Below are 16,019 nucleotides of genomic sequence, written 5' to 3'. Positions count from 1 at the left end.
AACTACTTTGTTAAAAAATCTGACCCAAACTTTGGCCCAGTGTTTAAACTCAACTCTTTCTGTGGTTCAGTGATGTTCAGCCAACTTTGGGTGTTTTCTGCTTTTACTCCAGTTTTCCCATCACTTCTCCTTTCCAATTTTCAAGAGAAACTGATAGCACCCAAATCCCCCTGAGGTGCCCTGTACTTGAGTATCATTGGGGCTGCCACATCATCTTATCCAGACTCAGAGTCCCCAGGTCTTCTCCACAGGGGCATCTGTGGATCCAAACTGGGAAGCACGAGGAGCAGCACAGGAGCTGCGCTGGGAGGATTTGTTGGGGCTCGCCTGACTGCCCATCTGAGGTACATAACACTGCACTTTAAGTGTAAGGGCAGTCCAGGGACACTCATATGCTGCTGTATAAGTGTAAGGGCAGTCCAGGGACACTCATATGCTGCTGTATAAGTGTAAGGGCAGTCCAGGGACACTCATATGCTGCTGTACCTTGCCGGATTAGGGCTGCAGGCTGGCTGCTTCAGCTGGGCAGGGTCTGCTTGGACACCTCTCTGGCCAGGGCCTCTCAAGCCTTCTGAAGTTTATCTATAACTAATTTAAATCAGGACTCCATTATGCAGAGGCAGTTGAGCTCTTGCACAGCTCATTACAAAATGGCCCTAATCTCCCTCCTCCTGCCCCTCTTCTTTGCTGGTGATTTCAGGTTGCAGCTCCAGCCCTGCTGCCAGCAGCACAAAACAGGCACCTGGAAGTCACCTCTGGGAGGCAGCTGAACTTCAGCAATGCATTGCTTCCTCTGCTGAGAAAAGTTTGCTTTTACAAAGCAGACAGACAGAAGAATGCAGAGAGACAGACTGACTGACCAACCAACCAACCAACAGCGTGAACTGTGTCCACGCAGGCACAGACCCACAGGATGGGGTGAATCACTGCAAGCTGGCAGTAAGGAATTAAACTGTGCCATAGACAGACATCAGAGCAAGGCTCAACCCCCTTCAGGTAGTTTTGTCTCACCAGCCTTCCTCACGAGCTGGAAGTAGTGTCCCTCCACTCCCCTCTTAACTAGATGGGTGATTTATATCTTCTGTCACACATGAGGACTGATGGTGCCTTGCTTGGCGTGTGGTTAGCGTGGAACACACATTGAGATGTGGAATTTTAGGGGAATGTCCAGGGCATTTTGTGGGGAAGAGGGAGGTGTTGACTGCAGGGGAAAGCTCTGGAGGAGATGACAGCTTGCAGTGAAGAGTCCCCTTTTTTCTTGCACTGCTCAGGTAAGGGGTCTTTTCAGATCCTTGCAGTGGCAAAAGGGCACAGGTGAGGTTAAGATGAATACATAAGTCTGAATCTGATGAGAACACTTATGCTCTTTCTTTCCGAGAGAGCTTAGCTCTAAGCCCTGCCTTACCCTTATCTGTCACTCACAACTGAACAACCCTCAGTGCTACCACAGGCACTGAATGGCACTGTCTACTGTCAGCCTCAGAGCTCCCTAGGGCTTACCTTTCCCTGCTTTAAGTACAGGGCCTGGTTTCATAAGGCCTCAGTGAAGGGAGGGGGGTTGAATCGTGGCTACCTTAAACACTATCATCACGTAACTTGGCTGGAGATAGCAGGGTAGGAGCAACCTTGCTATATCTACATTTTTCTAAAAGAAGCACAACACTGAGAGAACTGAATGATCCCAAATTAAGACAGATAGGTGGATGGGGCAGTTTGCTCCAGATGCTGACAGTAGGGATATCCCAGTAGGGAAACTCAGCTCAGACAGGAGAGGAGCAGAGCCCCCACATTGGGACCGAGCATCAATATGTGCAAAACCCTACAGTGCCTGTTTGTGGAAAACAAAAGTCTCCAGCAAACAGCATTGGGGACCTCTCTGTTCTGCCTTTCACTTGGTCAAGGATCTGTGGACACTTTTGGACTGAAATCTCAACAAACAGCTACTGGCCTGTGTCTAAGTGAGATGATACCATTCAATACTTTGTCCAATATTAGTGATGCTGATTTTTTTTCTTAATGAAATCACATATTTCGTCTGTTCAGCATTGAGCCAAGTCTTCAGAGCAGTTAGGTGCTTACATCTGCTTCTGAGGAACTTGAGAAAAGCTGAGACCCTCAGGTAATCACTACCATGGCAAGGAAATGAAGGACTGCTTTGGAAGGAGGAGATTACTTATCCAAAAGGTATCAAAATCTGAGCCAAGAGGAAACTGAAAGCCCTTTCAAGACCCCTTCCCATCCTTGCCTGCCTTGTTCATCTTTCTTGGCTGGCATACACTGGAGATGTATCAGTTCAGAGGTACTACATGGCTTTTGGTTCACGTGCACCGTTTTAGGCAGAAACACAAGTAGGACACAGCAGAAACCCACAATTATTTCCCAGCTGTTTGTAACATGCCTACAGTGGGAAATAAAAGAGACATTTTAAAATGCAGTAGCTGACCCATCTTGTCTGTCATACTTTCAAGCAGGGCCTTGAACATAGCCTGGTGTGCTGCAAACCTGTAGCTGAACACGCCCAGCCCTGCACCTGGGGCTGCCTGTGTGAGATATAAGGAGGCTTTGATGCCACTGAAGGGGCTGTCATCTCCCTCTGCTGTCACTTAAAAAGTCATCTTGTTGTTGGTCCTGGCATATCCCCAAGGCAGGGGGTGTGTCACCCCCTGCAGACCCTGAAAACCTTCAAGTGTCAGAGGAGAGAACCAGATCACTAGGAAATTAATGGGCTCTTCAGAGAGAACTGAGATGCCCAGCTCCAGAATATTTGGCATAAACAATAATCTCGTTTTGCATTCAGTAGTGAGGAAGCCATGATGCACAACTGAGCAGTTTCATTTTCACAGAATCACAGAATATGCTGAGTTGGAAGGGACCCACAAGGATTATCAAGTCCAACTCTTAGCCCTGCACAGGACCATCCCCAAGAGTCATACCATGTGTTTCTCCCAGTGGAGGCAAGGGCAGCACATTTTCTTCCTCTTTCTCTTTCTTTATATCATGTTCAGGGAGCCAGAAAGTCAGCTGCAATTACAGTAGGTTGCTAGAAGCATTTTTGTACCTTCAAAATTTCCTGGTCAGCACTTTCCCGCTGTTCAAATGAATGTGCTACATGAAGAAGGACTTGGAATGTAAATTGTACCTTTTACTCTAGTCACAGCTTCTGTGCAGAGTTTTTAGAAAATATTTGTTTATGTAAAAGCCAGTTTGTTAGCATCCTTTAAATAACATGAAAAAGGAGTAAGCAGCACATTTTGCATTCATATAGACAATGCTGAGCTCTCCCCAGGTAGCCAGAGCGTGTGTGAATCCAGCTAATCAGGCAATAAAGCAAAATGTGCCCTTAAAGCCAGATGTTTGTACTGGGGGGAAAAAAAGCTAGTTCAGAAAAAAAGCAAGAGCAACAGCAACTTTCACAAAAAATAATATACATTTTCCCCAGGCTTTCTGTGATATAAACTTCTCAGCAGCACTAGAGTTAATGTTTATCAAGCTGTCTGTCCCAAACCCACAAAGTGATTTAATCCAGGAGAACTAGCCAGGAACAAGAGGGCTTAAGTGCAGGCAGGGCTGAGGTGGATTTGACTCCCATGGAAGCATCTCCCAGGCACACAGTGGAGATAGAGCCAGTGACTTAAGTTATACACTGGTTTCAGGACCACCAAAAGAAAGCTTATGGACTCACTGGTGTGATGTGGCACCTTTGGCACTGTCCCCAGACTGCTTTTCCTAACAGAAGGAGTTTTTGAGATCTTTCTGCTCCAGGCCTCAGCATTATTCCTGTATTATACTCTGATGAGAAAAATAAGTCTCTTCTTGAAGAGAGAAGCCCTAGGTGTGGTCAGGAGGAGCACAGTAGAAAGAAATGCCTCTCTCCCCCTTTCATCCTACAAGTAGGGTTTTCTGTAAGAATTTGCTCTCTCTGTAATTAGCTCTCCAAGGTGGTCAGGTATTTCACATCTACTTTTAGCCTGTGAGTTCCACTATGTTCCCCTCTTTGCTGTAGAGCCTCAGGAGGCTGCAGGCAGCAGAGCAGCCAGTGCAGCAGCTTTGACAGGCTCAGCAGAGATGGATGGTGTCCATGTAGGTGAGAACATTCATGCAGTGGTTTCCTGAGCACAATGGGTAGTCAATGAATCACAGAATATGCTTAGTTGGATGAAACCCACAAGGATCATCACATCTGACCCTTAGCCCTGCACAGGACCATCCCCAAGAGTCACACCATGTGCCTGAGAGTATTGTCCAAACACTTCTTGAACTCTGTCAGGCTTGGTGCTGTGACCACTTCCCTGGGGAGCCTGTTCCAGTGACCAACCACCCTCTGGGTGAAGAACCTTTTTCTAAAATCCAACCTAAACTTCCGCTGACATGACTCCAGGCCATTCCCTCAGGTTCTGTCACTGGTCACGATAGAGAAGAGATCGGTGGCTCCCCCACCTGTTCCCCTCAGGAGGAACTTGTGGACTGCAATGGAATGCTGTACCATAAGCACAGGAACAGCCTAGACTGTGTTCCAGCCTTCCTTTGGGTTCTGCAGGATCAACCAAATGAGGTCCCTGTCTGGGATAGATGGACAGGCAATGTGTTCATCCTTATCCAGAGCTGAAATGGAGATTCTCCAACCAGTTTCTGCTTAGCAGCAAAGGGTAACTGCAGCCTCCAAAATGAAGCCAATGGTTTGTGTCCTATGTAGACTTCTACAACTCACATTTAAGTGATGAATGCTGCCCAGTTTTACATTTCAGTTGGGCTCGAGAGTGAAGGTATGATTAGGCATCTGATCTTCTCTAAAAAAATTGGTGATGCCAAATACAGCTAAAAAAGTGTGGGTCTTCTCTCCATCCTTAAACCCTTATCTACATGTGCAGACTGCAAGATTACTGACTCCCTGAACAAAAATAAACCTAAATATTTGGGTCTTTATATGTTTAAAATCCAGTCACTCCATTTTATCCCATATAACCCTAAATGTGGATATTTTATAAATGATAGTCTTGTGCTGACTTCTAGACTTCAGTGACAGACAGGAGGCAGAAGGCTGCAGCAGACAGCTTAAGAACAAGCATAATGGCTTCAGCATGTGTTAAGGCAAGATCACAAGAACTGGATAAGGTTACCATGGCTGGCCAAGTCCTTCAGGTGTGCTGGCTGGGCTGTGGTGCAAATCTGCCTTGGTAAAAAGTGTAGAGTACCCTGCCCAAACTGGATTTAAAAAGTATTCTTAAACATCTGCACTTGAGGTTGTGATGTTCTGGGGTTTTTCTAATGCATCATTGCTATGAAGAGTCAGATCATGGCTATGCAGACAGGGAGAGGCACCATGAAATGGCCACAGAATCTGGGGATGGGTGGGAGGAACACCCCTGTGCCCACACCTGGGCAGGAAGGCAGAAGGCCCCTATGTCATTTAGCATGGGAGCAGAGAGGCAACCTGGTGCAGCCCCACGCCACTTGTGCCATGTGCTTTGGACATGGGGTGTCCACCAACAGGCAGCCTCTCTGAGCTGCCACATGATAGTAGGTCTTCTAAGCAATGCTTGAAGCTTCCCAAGACTGGGATAGCATAAACTCCTCACTGACAGTGTAATAGCTTGGACAAGATGCTGTCAGAGCAGTATATTGGCAATGCCAAGATCCAGGCTTTTTTACCTGGAGCCCATGGGAAACTGCCCTGCGCTGGTTGTGTCCCTGGGTTTTGTTGGCCGTATAGCTGTCTTGCATCCTTATGGGCTGTGGGGCTACAGTCACAGAATCTATGTGAAGGAACCTATCATGAAGGAGCTGTGGCTTGTCATGCATGTGCTGTGCAAAGCAGACCTATCTTTTCAAGCTGGGCCCAAAGTTGTGTATTGGAAATGTCCCATCCTACATCGCCGTGTGGATGCACCAAGCTGACTTTGCTCTAAATTAAATTTCATAGATAAGATTGTGCATACTGAAGATTTTACTTCATCATCCTCACAAAACAGAACACTTGAGGAACAAAACAGATACAAGCTGTGAATTCAAACATTCTGACAGCATGAGCAAAATGACCATTCCCTCAAGACAGTGTCAGTAGAGCAGCGTGATGCTTGGCTCCCTCATGGGCTTGCTTACCTCATGGCCATATATGCCACATGGTCTTGTGTTTCCTGCACCTCCTTTCTCTTCTGTAGGGTTCCCAGGACAGACACGGTGAGATTGAAAAGGCATAACCCCTCCAGGTGAACTGGGATGCAGGATCCTGCCCAAAAGGAGCTGCAAGGTGTTTGGGGCTCACATGCCAGACATCCTGGGCTGTCCCTGCCCATTGGCAACAGACACAGGGTGACTCAGGGAAGGTCTGTGGCAGTGTTGATGGTCTAAAAGGCACCAAGGCACTGAGAAAGCAGTATATAATTGTGGGAAGCCAGAAAATATCCTTCTACTGCTACAAGGCAAGGATGGAGTCATAAGCAGGTGCAAGAGGCATCAAGCGGTCCTGTCGGGCTTGTAAGGGTGCACTGGTGCTCACATTAACTCCTTGTCATGGAGATCTTCACAACTATATAACTCAAGTCTCTCTAGGTTGATAGAAACAGACACCCCAAACTTGCACTGAAACTTTGAGGCCATCTCCAGTTACAGGAAGTCGGGGCATATCCATATGCAGATGTATGCAATTGTTTCATTCAGCAGTTAGCGTGACTGTTTTGAGGTCAGAGATCCTGTTTCTAGGGAATGAGAGTTACTTCTTGGGATGCTCAGCCGAGGATGGATGCACGCCATCCCCTCCCTACACTGCTGTCCTGCCCTCCATCCCACAGTTGCTGCTCCTCTCATGGAGTCAGCTCATCCCTGCCAGGGCCCTCAGGGACTAGAGGTGAAGAAGCCCATGTCTGCTGCAGTGCAGGATCATGACAGCAGCATGGCTGATCTGGCAAGGAGGGCTCTGGACTGGCAGCAGGCAGGCAGGGGAATACCCACTGTGTGCATAGCAGGGACAGTCGCTTGCTCCTTGGGGCTGATGGTTTGTGATGGAAGTAACTATCGCTGCTGAAAGTCCGATGCCCAGCTCCCAAATGCAATTTGGGCTATGCAGTCAATGAAATTCAAACAGACTGAGAGCTTTTCTGTGTGTATATGTTTCTGCAGACCCTTTCCCAGCTAGCTGAGCTGCTCAAGCAGATAAGAAACAGCAGAGGAGTTCCCAAGGAAAGGCCTCAGGTGTTATGTTCACTGCTGCTGCAGTTGCAGGGCACCTGGGAGTTAGGGAGGCAGCCAGCACAAAGCCGTGGGGAACTGGGCTTCCTGGTATCATAATAATAAAGAAAGAAAGACAAGAGAAAAAAAAATTCCTGGAATACTTTCATATATTTATTGTTCTGTCTCTACTGACTCTCATAGGTGGTAGTCTATTGCTGCAGACTTTCTGGAACTGTTTTATTTTCAACTGTGAAATTTATAAATATCATGTCCGTATCATATGATTTACCTAGGCTGTGGGGTAGGGCCTCTTTTGGACAGGCCTGCCCACCTGAATCCCCCAGGAGCAGTGGAAGAGGTCAGCTGGTCAGAGAGGAGAGGTGCAAAGAGAAGGCAGTGTGTCAGTCCCTGGCCTAGACATTGGTCCTGGCACCCAGGGAGTATAAATATTGGCAAAATGTTCCTAAGGATCAAAAGCAAAGACTGCTGAGACAGATAACATCAGACTTTGGAAAGCTTTACAGGGATGTCCTCAAAAGCCTGAGCGAACAGTATCAGAGAAAGCAGCAAATCCAAAATCACAGCAGGGAGGTAGTTGCAGATACCTTTACCTGAGGTCTGCTTTCAACCCGTCTGTACCAACTGGGCAATTTTTTTTTCAAAACCCTTTCATAGCTCATCCTACCAGACTTAAATCTGGGCCTTCCTTGCCCTTGTGCCTGAGGGTGACAGCTACATTTCATCCTGGTTTTATCCCTATCACTTCAATGCAGTCTTTCAGCTCCAAGAGTGAGAAATGCGTGAGGACACGCACACCTTCTCACAAGCTCATTCATGGGCTTTTGGCTGCAGAGACATGACAGCTGTTCACAGAAGGGCTAAACTCTAAATATACAGTGAATTAGTGGAAAGATGTAACAAGAGATAAGTGCTGGAAAAAATGGAAATTGCCAAAGACACAGGCTAAGATGCCTGAGCTGGCATTAAGACCCTGGATGTGACACTGCTGGGGAAAAGTTCCCAGTGGGGACACCACTAGATGGTGGAGCTGTTTCCTAGAAAGACTGATCCTGGACTGGTAGCATTTAAAAATAGGCTAATGCGAAACTTAAAAAAAAAGATCATCCAGTTGATGTATTCTTTGCTTGGTAAGGAGAGCATGAATAGGAAGTACCACTGTACCACTTCCCAGACATTTAGGAACCGAGAATAGTGGCTCAAGGTTAAAATATGCAGTAGAGTTACCATGTTTTTTGTCCAAAGATCACAGTCAGAAATGTGGCCAGGTGTGACATGGAGCTGTGCAGCATATGCAGGTGGGCTATTGTTCACACAGATCCCTCTTTTTCTGGTCTGGAGATGGCCCACAATGCAGAGCAGTGGCATCAGACAAGGGAGAGCTGTGGTCACTTGTCAGGACGTACCAGGGTCCTTCTGGCATAGCAGCACTCTCGCTAATGAAGGAGTCACCACTTCCGTTGGAGGCAGAAGGTGGGCAGGAGAGGATGCTCCATCACAGCACATGGGCCTGAGGATACATATGCCCCATTGTAGAAGCTCAAAGGTGGTTTACTTGTAGCTGCTACACCTTAGACAGGAACCAGCTTACTGGTTGAGTGGTTGAAATGTCCTCCTCCTGTATCACCATGCTGCTGTCATACCTCATGTCCCATTAATTATTAATTGTTGAGGGTAGTCAGGCAGGAACACCTTCCCAGGCTGCTGTCAGACTCCTCACTTCCTTTTGCCCCGCACACAGGCTGGCTGTTTCTGTAGGTGTCTCGTGACGTCCTTTCTGTGGCACTAAGCCCCATTTATAGCCTTCTTGCTAAAAGCAGTGCAAGTCCTCTCAGGAAGGCTGTGGGGTGACTGTGGGGTATCAGTCCAGGAGCACCTCTGCTGACACACCACCACTGCCAGGGGATGCAGGACAAGAAAGCAGACATAACCATAGCACCACGCGTGGCTGCTGGTACTGGTTTTCTACTGTGGGCTATTCAGTAGGGGAGCACCAATGGGCTGGTGACAGGGGACCTACTTGATGTGGGGAGCAGATGGGTTCCTCTATCCTCAGAGACCTTTCCTGTGGCCAGGACCAAGGAATGTAATGTTCCACGGGGTTCAGTCCCAATGTGGGTGTTGCAGAAGGGTCTGACTAGGTTGTGTGCACATGAGTGCAGGGCGCTCATCCTTCCACCTAGCTCTTGGAGGAGTAGCTGGCAGAGCTTGCCCCAACTTCCCCTTCCCCATCTGTGCTGGCCTCTGTGGCCTGTGATCAACCTTCCTGCCATAGCAGCCACCTCCTCCCTTGGTTACAGCCTGTGCCACCCCAAAGCTGATCTCCAATACCTTCTGAGGCCAAGGCTGGAAGCTTTTCTGCACCCATGGCAGCCCTCTGCCTTGTCTCACCTCCTTCCTCTCTCTCTGTCTCTGTCCAGGGTTGGTGCCAACCTCTCTGCCCACCTTTGGGAGCTGCTGCCCCCCTGCCAGGGTGCTAGCTTTAACTGGTTGAACCAGCTAATTGATCAAAATATTTACATGTTTCCTTTTGTCTCTCCCCACCCCCTGCCTCTGCTGAAACCCGCCTTCCTCTCCCCTTCCTGCTCTCCCACCCAAATAGGTAAAGACAGTGCTTTGGGAGAGGCCGACTTGCAGCCGAGCTCTGACCCTTCGGGAATGGAGAGCAGCTACCTCAGCGTGAAGGAGGCTGGGGTGAAAGTGCCCCAGGACAGGGCCAGCACAGACCTCCCCAGCCCCATGGACAAGGCCGACTCGGAGAGCAACAAGGGCAAAAAGCGGAGGAACCGCACCACCTTCACCAGTTACCAGCTGGAGGAGCTGGAGAAGGTCTTCCAGAAAACCCACTATCCTGATGTCTATGCCAGGGAGCAGCTAGCCATGAGGACAGACCTCACCGAGGCTCGTGTACAGGTATGGGGGAATGGCCTGGGGCTGGGTGAGGGGTGGGTGAGCTGCAAACAAGCCCCTGAGGTCCCCTGCAGCCCCACCATAAACTGCAGGCAGCTGAGCCCTACCCAGAGCCTGTGCCACAGGCTAGCATGCCTCTCCAGCAGGGACAGGCCAGGAAGGTACATCCACATCTGACACTAGTGTCAGCTCCCTTATTTGGTCTGGTGTCCTGTTCTTCAGTGTTCACAGAGACACCTCTTGCCCTTGAGCAGGGACAGCAGGTAGGTAAACCTCATGGCCACCCACAACAAAGCTTTTACAAAAACCACTTTTTTCAGGAGACTCACAGGGGACACAGGTTCATTAGTCTGAGTGTGAGCAAGCTTTTCCACAAGATGGGCTTTTTCTGGCAAGATGGGGATGCAGAGGTGACCAGGAGCTCAGTAGCAGAGAGCATGAGGTGATACAGGACAGGGAGCTTTTATTGCCTGCTTGGTTAAGTAGGTGCTGAGGATGCATGAGAGCTGGAGACCTGGAGACAAAAGGTGCACCCACCACCTTGGGAGGAGCAGGAGAGTGAAACAGCTACACTGTTGATAGACTTCCAACCACCTCCACCCACACAGGTGCCAGCTCCTATGAACTAGTTCCCCCAAACTAAACTGGGGGTCCAGCAGAGCCAAAATCCACATCAAAGGAGTTTAACAGAAGGCCTGGAAGGGCTCAGAAGCATATGCAAAGAGGAACATCATTGCCTGGAGCAGACATCCACAACTCATGCCTTGGTGGTCAGCTCTTTCTCCAGCCTAGCTAATCATGTAACTTCCATCTGCAGGCATTTGTCAGCTCACCATCCCTAGAACCTGCATTAACATCAAGAATGTTGGTTAAGGCATGGTGCTAAAAATCACAAGGTCACGGGTTCCATCGCCACATGGGCCATTCACTTAAGCATTGGACTCACTGATCCTTGTGGGTCCCTTCCAACTTGGAATACTGTGTGATTCTGTGATTTACCTGAATAGTTGGCCTGTGGAGACACCTGATTGTATGTCTTACACCAGGCAGACTCCTAGTTCCTAGGCAGCCCAGCTTCTCTCTGCTTTAACCTTTACAAGTAGTTGTTGCAGACAGTTGAAGCAGTCAAGCCAGCATCCATGCTTAAGTCCATTTTAGTCTGTACTTTGACTTCCAGATTCAATTGGAAGCAGGATTTTTCTTGTCTGCTTCCTAAATTGGTTTGCAGGGCTGGTGTGCTCTTCTTCCCCACAGCTGTTTCTCTTCAGGCTGGACACGGCTGCATTTCAGTAGGAAGCAGCATGATTCCCATTGGTCCCGAGTGTAGCATGCTGAGCACTGCAGGATGGGCAGAGGAAGGCAGTGCTACAAACATCAGCTCTTTACTTCTGTCACTGGATGAAGCCCTTGATTTCCCAGGAACACATCACAAGTGCCGATGGGGTCTCCTGGGAGGCCAGGCACAGCATCTGGTTACACGCTGCACAGTGCATGAAATTCCTTTTGCTCAGGAATGAGAATGAGGTGCTGGAGGGTGGCAAGCTCCTCCTGCTTGCTTCTGAGCCAGTGTGTGCAGCTAGCGTGTCATCTGAGCCAGCATGCCCGGCTGCTGACAGAGCCAGGGCAGGTGAGGCAGATGCAATCTACAAGTTCCTTGCATCTGACCTGTGATCTTGGGGGGTTTCCCCCACTGGATAACACTAAAGCTGAGGGCAGAAGCACCTCACCAGGCAGATATCTGGCAGAAGGGGATATCACCTTGTCCTGAGATAAGTGCCCCAGCAGCCTGTTGCCATGGCTGCCAGTGTACACCCCTCACTTGGGGTGGCAATGACAGGGCTCGTGTAATGGAGCGGCTGAAGGACTTGTCCAAGTAGGCTGGCACTCGAGCACTTACCCAGAGTTGAAAGGTGTCAGTGCTTGCATTTCAGTCATTCCCCTGCTCTGACAGGAAGGGCCCAGTCCCCTGGGCTATAGGCTGGCACTCAGCCACCACCTCATGATGAAGGGCTGCCATGCTGTCGGTAGAAATGCAGACAGCCTGTCACTGGAGAACAAGAACCAGCAGCCTGTGGGTGCTGGCTGGGCAGACTCAGGGCACCCTATGTGTTGGGTATCTCACATGTGTTCCCAGGGGACTGGGGCTGCTGTCTAGTGAACTGCTTAGCTTCATCGTGGCAGTGGTAGCCCCTCAGGAGGCATGGAGGTGCAACTGGAGATGGCACAGGGTTCTTCTGCTGATGGCACAGGGCTGCACCTCCCATGAAGGAAGCTTTTGGAGTTAGAGCCTTAGTGAATCATGCCAGTGCCTGTCTCCAGCTCTGGGTTGTGTTATAGCTTGTTTAAGTTTGACTTTGGTCTCTCACTCTTCTGGGCAGCTCTGGGGGGGCCTTCCAGTGCCAACACTAACATTGAGGGCCATCAGCTCACAGCCAAGGAGTGGGTACAGGCATGGGCCAACAGCTCAGGAGACTGATGGCAAAGTAAATGCCTATGGCAAGGATGAAGAACCAAGGGCTAGAGGGTTGGAAATCATAAATTAGCCGTGAGCCCCTTACTACTTTACCCCTGCAAGCCAAATAGCCATTGTGTACTCAGACACCCTCTGCCAAGCTGGCAAAGGCTCCAGCTGCTGTGGGGTATTGGGGTACACACCTATGGCAGCCCCATGGGCTTTGAGGGAAGCTCAACAGTCCCTCTCCCAAGGAAGGTATGGTCATCTAAGGGATGCCAAATGTCCTGGAATAATTTCATGGAGGCCAGCTTCAACTGCCTGCAAGGCTCAGCTGAGCAAAGGAGAGTGGCAGGAAGGTGAGGCACCCAGCAGGTCTGATGCTCCCTCCCAGAGCTGAGCCAGCTTTTGGCTGGAGGTCATCCCCTCTGGCCGAGCTCCCTGGGAAGCATAACCAGCCACATTGCAGGCAGGAGCAGATGTGAAGCCTAAAAAGACAAGTGGCAGCTCTGATTTTTCCAACCCTTTCCCAAGCTCACGCTTCATTAGTGAAATAGCTGCCAGAGTTCTCAGTGCCTGGAGAAGAGCCCATGCCAGCAGCATGCATGGGGTGGGCTGCACTGTCTGTGAAGTGGTGGCATTCCACAGCCTGGCCCCTCTCCTGCTCCATTTCCCTGCCCGCCTCTGTTTCCAGCCATCTGTAGTCGTGTCTGTCAATGTCAAAGCTAATTCCCCTTGTGATGCAGTGCAACATTTTCCCTTTCCGAACCTCACAACCTGGCCCCTTGTTTCCATGTACTATTAAGATGCTGCACATCCCTGTTTTCCAAAGTGCGAGCCATGTGTAAGCCCTGTGCAGAGGCAGAGCTACACAGCCAGGGACAGACTGCTGGGGCTCAGTCACAAGCCTGCACGGGCACACAGTGGGTGCTGAGTTCATGTAGGTCCTACACAAGGTGTATATTCCATTCCCTTATTCTCTTCTGTGTCTGGGGCTGCAGAGCTCCAGAGAGAGCTTCTGCTTGGTATTAGCAACTGCCTGAGACAGCAACTGTCTGAGCTTCTTCCAGATCATCCAGGTCTGCAGCATATGTCTGAGGCAGTGGCACGAGAAAAACATGGTAGACACGTGTATTCACACATGGCTCCTTCCCCTTGCATACACATCCCAGGCCCTGCCAGCCTGGCCCTGGCTGCTCATCTCTCTTGGGCTATGAGCATCTCTGCCTCCTGGACTGCTCTGTGGCAGAGGAGAAAGGGATGGGGCTGGATGAAGTCTTTGCAGCCGGGGAATATAACTATAACCCGTCAGCTAGCCCCACTCAGAGCCAGCCCTAAGATTGCTGGGACCATTAATGAAATGTTTTTGGCGGTAACCCCGTGATGCGGCGGGGGCTTGAAAGTGAGAGGGAAATGTCAAACTCTGCTGTAGCAAAATCACCGCCTCAGAAAAAAAAGAAAAGAAAAAAAGCAAAGCAAAGCAAGAAGTAATATATCTTGATCCCTTTTCCCCCATAAAACCCTGGGAGGCTCGTGGAAGGAGCGGAAAGACTGAGCTAAGCCTGCAGGAAATTAAACATGAAATGAAAACAAGCTCAAGTTATTCAATTCTCTCATCCCAGGCTCCAATTTCCCATTCCAGGCCACTGATAAAATGGTGTCCAGTTTCAGCTCTCAAGGATGAATTCTGGCTCTGTTTTTACAGTCTGGAAAGCAAAGGGCTAGTGGCCATCTCTGGGAAGAGGGGAGATGCCTGGCCTTTCACAGAGGGATGGGGTCCTGGACACAGACAGATGGAGGCTGAGCAGAGGGAGGAGGGCAGTAGGGCTGGAGGACAGGAATGGGAAAAATGGATACTGTGAGGCTGCCAGAGGAGAGCAGGAACACAAGAGACTTGAACATGGTGGGCAGCTGTTGTCTGCACCAGGGCAGTGATGCAATGAGGGTTGTCAACAGGGTGTGAGTGCAACCTCATGGCTACCAGCCATGGCTACCACCACCACATGTGTGCAGAAATCAGCCTCACCTTCCACTGCTGCACTGGTGGGCATAGGAGACAGGGTAAAGTACCTTTTTCTTTTGCTTGGAGGAAGGACAAATGTAGTGATGCAGCCCCCAACTATCCAGATGTGGCCAGAGTGGCCTGAGTGAGATCCCAACTCAGCCCATCCACCTGTGCCCTTTGCAGGGCACGTGGGGCTTGGTGGCAGGGGCAGACTGGCAGTGCCAGGGTAGAGGCAGCAAGACAGCAAGCAGGAGTCTCCTGCTTGCTTTCTTTGTCTCAGGCCATTCTTGGCCTCTCCTTCCCCAACAGCACGTCAGCTGTGTATGCATATGGATTAAGGTACCAGCATATGGCTGAATGTTTATGGAGACATGAAACATTTTTTGTTCTGTAGATTTTTATAGGGCTTATTTGGTACATCATGGCTTATCAAAGCATTGTCTGCAGGAGTCAAATACATGACATTACCCTACACTCCCACTCTAAGTTAACACTGAGATTCAGCCCACAGTAACTGCTGGTCTCTGCACGAAGTACCCCATCCCAACCCTAGAGGACATGCTGCACCAGCCACTGCAACCTCCGCTGTCACATCCCCATCCCACAACAGTTTCTCTTGACAAAAAGTGACAGACAACGAAAGGAATATGGACTTCTGTCCGGGTTTAGATTTGCTTTTTAAAAGCAGACATCTTCTAAGACTGTGGAAATACTGAGGATCAGTTAGGGTTTTTGCTGACACCTTCACATTGTCTTGCCTGTTTTGTTTTCCCTGGAGCACTGTGGAGGCCTGGAGAAACCCAACTGCAAAACAACCTGTAAGTGTTTGGACCAGAGGAGAAAGGAGAACTTTGAAAAACAGTCCAAACCTTGCTACAGGTGTTTTGGACTCATGGCTTACTACCAGCCTTCTGAGTGTCTCCATTGCCCATGGAACCAACACTTGGACTGAAGTCACTCTTCTTTTTCAGCCTAATGCAATGATTTGCAACAGCCTCCCAGCCCACCAGACACATGGGGATTGCAATTCGGGAACTGCCAGTTTAAACCATTTTGCTCTGCCAGAGCCAGTTCAATCCAATGCATAAATGTGGCAGAGCAAAGGCTGAGACCCCATTCTGCTTCAGCTGGCCCGAGGAAACCTCCCTGCGGTTCCATCAAGGCAGCTGCTGCGCTGTCCTGGGAAGCTGAGCACACAAACCCTGCATTGATGGCTTCAAAGGTCACACCGCAGAGCCATTCAGCACTGGGGGGGCCTGTGCTTGGTTATCCTGCTCCCGGGAGGAATGCCCGGGCGGGCTCCCCTGCATGGCAGCGCAGGTGTGCGGGCAAGGCCGCCGGTGCCTACGCCAGGAACAGAACGACGGCATGTGCCTGGCATATGTTCATTCCGGCCTCACGCACAGTCAGCACTCTGCTCCCTACCTGTTCCCCACCCCTCTGTGCACAGCGGGGCCTCCTCCGCCT

At 49.8% G+C, this 16,019-nt stretch overlaps 1 protein-coding gene across 1 annotated transcript in view; it reads left to right on the top strand.

Moving 5' to 3' along the window:
* ALX4 (ALX homeobox 4) overlaps window positions 1-16,019 on the top strand; it is a 39,067-nt gene that overhangs the window by 18,279 nt on the left and 4,769 nt on the right. The window contains exon 2 of the mRNA XM_032692326.1: window positions 9,788-10,098. Within this exon, the coding sequence (XP_032548217.1) occupies window positions 9,788-10,098 (311 nt within the window). The remainder of the gene's footprint in view (window positions 1-9,787; window positions 10,099-16,019) is intronic.

This window comes from Chiroxiphia lanceolata, chromosome 6, assembly GCF_009829145.1.
Source record: "Chiroxiphia lanceolata isolate bChiLan1 chromosome 6, bChiLan1.pri, whole genome shotgun sequence".
Taxonomy (NCBI): domain Eukaryota; kingdom Metazoa; phylum Chordata; class Aves; order Passeriformes; family Pipridae; genus Chiroxiphia; species Chiroxiphia lanceolata.
Note: the sequence above shows the minus strand (reverse complement) of the source record. Positions and strands in the feature narration are given on the sequence as shown.